General features: G+C 40.8%; 1 protein-coding gene across 1 annotated transcript; it reads right to left on the bottom strand.

Annotated features, from left to right (window-relative positions):
* Positions 1–5287: 5287 nt before the first annotated feature.
* LOC108148521 lies at positions 5288–6489 on the bottom strand. Its single transcript, XM_017275559.2, has one exon. It carries the CDS (start codon positions 6372–6374, stop codon positions 5397–5399), a length of 978 nt encoding a protein of 325 aa, XP_017131048.1. The 5' UTR covers positions 6375–6489; the 3' UTR covers positions 5288–5396.

Genomic DNA, 6489 nt, shown 5'->3' with positions numbered 1-6489 from the left:
CATCAAAACATCAACACTGTCTACGAAGAACAGACAAAGCGTTTGATTTACATCTGTTTAGGAAATTATATGTGAAGATGTTGAAACATAATATTTGTTTATCACTAGTGCATTCATGAATTGACAATTTCGTCAATTTAAATAACCTTTTCCTATTAATGACATCAAAACAAAACAACTATATTTTTTCTTGCTCACAATAGTCTTGTCAAAAATAAAAGGGCTACAAAGACATTCCTCCTTGTTATGATATAAATAATTAAATGATATTTATAAATATTTTATAAGCTTTTTAAGCAGTTAGATCCCTTCGCACTCAATTAACACATGTTTTTACTACGCATGAACATCATTAGAGATGCAATTGCATTCCTTTCGATCTCGTAAAGCAGTCGCAAAATGCAGTGCAAATAATCAACCTGAGGCATGATCAAAGTGATGTTGACAACGACATCTTCTGGGTGTGTCCCATTCGGGAATCCCTATCCCGGATCCTCCCTTTTGGCATCTCGCAAAAGAAAACTTTGGCCATATTCCGGGCATCTTTATGATCGCCTTAGATCTCCGCTGGCTGCCAACATATTTCTACACGCCAAACATTTTATTTTGACAGGCATGCGATTTGCACGCTTAATTGAGACAGGTGCATTCCGCAGAAGGGGGTGAAAATGGAGGAGTCTTAGGGGTAAAAACGACGAGGATGAGGTGGAACCACGGGAAGTGCGGCCAAGCTGCGACATGTGTTCCCTTATGGTGTCGCACAAATGCGGAGATTTATCATCGTGCCACATGGCACGTGTGTTTTCCATTTCGTCGCCTCCGCTCCGCTGCGCTGCGCTGCGATTTTCACGGGAAAAGCCAGCGACGCTCGCCAAATGCAAAATTAACAACCTAATTAATAGTTGGACCCGGCCAGGACAGGTCTCCTCCCATTCCCATGCCAGCCCTGCTCACTGCTCCCTGCTCCCTGCTCACAACCACCCACTCTGATCGCTCTCTGTTTCAGGCAGCTGTTCCCAAAATGCTGCGTATTTTTCGCTCAGTGCATCGATGCCAAGAGGCGGTCACGCCCACCCAACTTGTTGGCAATTGCAACGGACTCGAGTGCTTTTAATGGATTTTATTCGGGGTATGATGTGCAGAAGGAAGCTATGTTTTTAAATATATTCATTAACATCATTTGACTGTATCTCTTAACCAAAAGTTTATTGATTAAATGAATCACGCAACAATGTGCAAAGCCATTATTTAAATCTAGAATAAACTATTTTAGAGCCAGAATTCGGGGCCAAAAATATTAAAGTAACTTTAATACTTTTACAATTACTTAACCCAAAAAAATGTAAAAAGTTCTAAAGTATAATAAATAATGTAATACTAAATAATATAACACCTTTATAGCTCATTGAATTTTCATATCTATACCAAAGAGTCTAATATGTACAGTAGTCTAAGTCCTTATTTTAAAATTTTTGCTGATACTTCCGTAGTAATTTAATTCTTATTTTATTAAGACATTTTTCATACCCAATAGTTTAAAATTTACAAAAAAAAAAAGTTGGTTTCTATGAAAAATTTTCTTTTTTTTAATTTTTACATTTTATAAAAACTTATTTATGTACAGTTTATTCTGTTGTCAAAATCATCGTTGAAAAAATAAAGATTTCGTCTCCGTTTTATCGGGATAAATATCAGATAAAATAAAAATGTTTTTTATTAATCAAAAGACTCCATTTGTTTTGAAGGAAGTATGTATTTATAATTGTTAACAATTAAAGTGTAAAATATACTGTATAAATCACTGTAGGTATCTCTTAGTCGGAGAACACGTCTACAAATTGAGGTCGTGTCTGTTTTCTGTTTTCTGTTTTTTAATTGGACCCATCTCAGATCCCTCCAATTTTTCGAGCAGCGGAACCGCAAACTAAGAGTAACTAACGGCCAGCGGGCGGCGCTGTCAAAGTCAGCTGCTTCTACATCCTATATCCCATATCCAATAGTCCATAGTCCACATTGCCTATTCCCGCTCTTGGTGGAAACGTCTAAAACGTTGAAAAATTCCAAATTGACTGCCGGACCCCTGGATGTCCGAGACTCCGGCTATTGAAGGCGTTTGCGGTTGGACTTCTCGTTTCGGGCCGGACGTTTATTGAACATTTTTACTTGCGGTCGGGGCCCCGGCAAAAATGGTATATGGCGGGCCAACCAGCAGGCACTTTTATTAATTTTTGTGTGAGCTCGTCTCGATTTCACGGACAGCCTTAAATGCAAATCGCTGCAAATGGGATTTGTTGAAAAGGAGGTTTACGGGCTGAAAGCTGAGCGCTCAGCGCTGAGAGCCAAACGAAATTGGCCAAAAAAATGCGTTAAATGCAAATTGGATAAGATGTCGTGTCAGAGAAGAAGAGCAGTGCATGTGGCTGCCAAAAGCGGATTTCCTTAGCCTATCACATGAATGGGGCTGAAACCGAGACGAGAAAGCCGAGGAATGGAAACTTTAAAGTGGATTATATCTCGAGGATGTGCCCCCTCCCCCCCCCATTTCCCAAAAACGCCCAAGTCCTATCTCCTGCGCTTCGCAAACATAAATCCGTGAGTTTTTGCGAGCGAAATTTATGGCGCTCGCGACACTCGCGAAAGTTTTGGCTATGGCGATGGCGGCGGCGGCGGCATTGTTGTATTTATGACCGCGACATGACCTGCTCACATAAACGGTCGACTAAGGCGAGTCCTGAATCCTGAAATCCTGAATCCTGAGATCCAAAAGTGTTGCAGGCGGCAGCTCCACTCCGCCGTACGTGCGAGTCCTGCTCGGAAATTGGATTTGCCCGAGGATACGGAGCATCTTTAGCGAGCTAAGCTGCCGCCTCTTAAATCTCGACGCCTGTCAATTTATGCTTTTGATCGAAATTTATGTCCGCTCTCGCCTAATGAGCAAAATGCAGCGTAGAAATTACAAGGATACCAGGAACACATTCAGGAAATGAGGAAAACAGGAGCCTGGCACTTTGCCCCAATTCCAATTGAAGTTAATTACGTGGAACATTCACTGTTCAATCTGGCGATTTACATTTTACCAACCCCACGGAGGGGAAAAAATGGTAGAAAAATCCATTCGACCGGATGCAGGATGTCTGGATTCTGCTTATGACTGCAGAATCTATGGAGTATTGTAAGTGTGTTTGCCGAAAGTCTCCGGGCCAAAATGGTCAGTCCAGAATGTAGCGGCCATAATTATTGTTATGTTAATGGCGACCATCGGCAGGGGAAACTTTACTAAGAGCGGCTTTCGGTGTTGATTGGGTCTCTCGGCCATAAAGCCATCACCATGAGTTTGGATATCGACAAATGTTGTTTGTCCATCGGTTTCCACGTTCTGTGCTGTGTTTGCCCAGCGACTTTGCATAAAAATGGATGAGTGATGTCGTGGTATGGGCACATATTTATGAAGCCTTTGTCAGAAATCAAAGTTTACTATTTCAGTCTACGGTTTCATGCTTAGAGCATTTTATTTTTGGTATAAAATATTTGTAGGCATATTTTTGTCAAGTAGCTCGGACGAAATTGTAAGTTCGTAATACATTTACTTGCAGGTAATTTTACTTGATTAAAGAAAAATCCTTTGTTTACCATTCGTTTGGAATAATTTTGTGAATTTTTAATTACAGATTTTGCAGATTTACAAAAATTATATTTTGAAATAATAAAATATAGTATAAATTTAACGAAAAATACAAACCATTCCAATGTATTATAAGTTTAAGTGTGAAGCCCTACAGCACCTTATGCTTTATAAATCACACTTTCTTTTTTTGCAATTCAAAATATGCATTATGCTATATTTAAAGTTAAACTCACCTTGTTTTATAATAACCAGATATATATTGTACAATTTTTAACTCACAAAACCAAAAGGCACCCCATTAAACCTCCCAAAAATATAATTATCTAAGAAATTGTTTTTTATGAAACAGATACCTTAAAATATGTAAGTTTCTCAAGTTTATCATCTGATAATGAGAACCGTGGCGAAAGTCTTTAACTTATTTTCCAGTTAAGTGGCAAAAAGTGTGCCTGAGTTTTCTGGCTCAGCCATTAAGTTCCCTCCCACTTAGCCTGAAGAAAGGGGGCGTGGCATTCGCACTCCTTTTTTTTACGATTCGCCATAGCTTTTGAAAGGGGGCAAAGGGGCGATCTGCATCTGATCCAGGCGTCAGCGGTCCTGATAGGTGTGACACGTTCCGTGATTGATGAAATGTTTGCCCATAAACCCAACCGAAAAGAGGAAGAACCCGACGAACTTGGACCGCCAACTAATTTCCACATTTTTCACATTTACGAAGACAAATTGAGGTGCGAACTTGGGTCGAGGCAATAAAAGTGCCGAATATCAAAACAACCAAATCTTTGGCCATAAAAAAGAGGTAAGGGTGTGGGCTGAGGGGGCGGATTCTCCAGGGGGAGGAAGGGTTGTTGGACTGGCGGTGGCAGGCATGCGAAAATCCCGAATGCCAATTGTTTCTCGATTCTCAAGGAGATGAGCATCCGCCAAAATCCCGGGGAGCTGAGCATTCGCATTATGAGTCGGAGAAAAAAAAAGGGAAAGGCATCGAAATCGGACCACTATAAAAGTCAATATCTGGGACAATAAATTGCGACTCCTTCGATACAGTTACACTGTGCTTTTGAGTTAGAGTTCGTGGCGAATCGTTCGCCATTTGAGTTTTCCTATTTCGGTTTAGTTTTCCATTTCATTTCGTTTTATATGCCCGGCTCGACAAAAGTTGTCAACGGCCATAAACGTCGGCCCACCAACCACCCACTTTCCTTTGACTTTTCAATAAAACGCAACACCAGCCGCAGACTTTTCTTCCCATCCCACCCCCTGGTTTCCATTAGCATAATGTCTGATTCGACGATCTGATGCGGACTTTGATTTCCCTGGCTCTCACTTTCGATTTGCCACAATTCTATTTTATTTATTTGCCGGCCAGCGAAATTACATTTTAAAAAGTTTGCTTCTCGTTTGTTTTATTTGTTTCTGTTTGGGAGTACAACAAATTTTTATTGCTAATGTATGCGCATGGGAAATTGATTCGGCCCCTCTCCCCAGACCAGATTTTCACCAGAGAGGTGGGGATTTTTTTTCCGTCTTAATTCTGCGCGACCTTGAATGCTGCTGCGCTAATTGTTAATCGAGTGCCAATGCCATGTCAGCGGCGACCTTGGCCAGAAGTAGGGGATCCATTATTCTCGACAAATCTGGTTCAAGAGCAGAAATCGAGGGGAGAAAGAGCTGCGAATTTTGAGGCTCAGCACCGAAATAGATTGGCCACACAACATCTGGTTCGTATAAAATCGAAATCGAAATGGAAAACGCTTCTTTTCTTTTCCCTTCATCTCATCTTGTGAAAAAGTTTACGAACCGCACAGTGATCTTCGGGATCGATGGCTCCGCTGGCCACTTGGTACAGTAGAGCCTGCAGTATAAAGGGCATCCGCTCGTCGCGATCCAGGTTGCACCAGGTGATTCTCCCCTCAGTTCGAACAGTGCAATTTGAGGCCCATGGATAAGTCTTTTGAAAACTCCTGTCGAAAGTCAAACGGAAATTTTCGTAAGGAGTTTCCTTCAGTTCGTCTCCTGTTAAAGCCTTCCACTGAAAACGCAGCTTTTCCGCCGGTTTTAAAGATTTCCAAGATGGTGCATTTGGCAGCTCCTCAACATAGTTTTCGTATATAGCCCTAGCACGATGTTCATGGTTTGCCAGCTCCTCTTCAGTAGGTGGATTTTTATTAATGCTTATATCACTGGCTACATCTTTTCCTCCACTTAACCTATAATTTTTCATACATTTTCTTTTGGGAAAGAGATTCTTTACAAAATGCAAAAGCCTTGCATTTGATTCTTCTGATAACTCATTCTCTGAATCTTCTTGAGGCCAGCAGGTCTCTACGGATTGACTTGTCTGGCAGCCTTTTTCCTCGTTCTCTGGAGTTAACTTTATGTCTTCCTGGTCAGGACACTGATTCTCCGGCTCCTCTTCACATATTTCTTCACACTTCTCGTTTTCTTCATCCTCATCTTTAATATCCTTTAAAATTTCTTCCAATTTGCTACAGCTTAAGTCCGAAAAGCGAATAAGACGCGGCTCACATCGCTCCTCACCATCGTAGGTGATCAAAGGACCCGGATAATGGTGTCTTATTGTATAACTAGGACGCGTTACCAAACGAGACTTTTTATTTTGTCCCCTTACTTCAACAGCTAACTCTTCATCTGTACACGAAGTTGAAGATCCAAAGCCAAGAGTGCTGAAAATGCTTTTTAGCAAACCAGACAAGTCGCTGCTCAAAAACTTGCAAATGGCATCCATTGCACTAAGCAAATATATAAAATATTAAAAAAAGTTACTTAAATTTCGTTTGTTTTTGGTACAAAATAGTCCTATGGTTGTTGTATTGCTTTTAACGGATTACTATAGATTGAAT

The sequence above is a fragment of the Drosophila elegans genome, unplaced genomic scaffold (genome assembly GCF_018152505.1).
Source record: "Drosophila elegans isolate 14027-0461.03 unplaced genomic scaffold, ASM1815250v1 contig_476, whole genome shotgun sequence".
Classification (NCBI taxonomy): domain Eukaryota; kingdom Metazoa; phylum Arthropoda; class Insecta; order Diptera; family Drosophilidae; genus Drosophila; species Drosophila elegans.
Note: the sequence above shows the minus strand (reverse complement) of the source record. Positions and strands in the feature narration are given on the sequence as shown.

What these genes read in the sequence shown, in the direction of transcription:
- LOC108148521 (XM_017275559.2), bottom strand. Translation starts at nt 6,374, where the DNA reads ATGGATGCCATTTGCAAGTTTTTGAGCAGCGACTTGTCTGGTTTGCTA.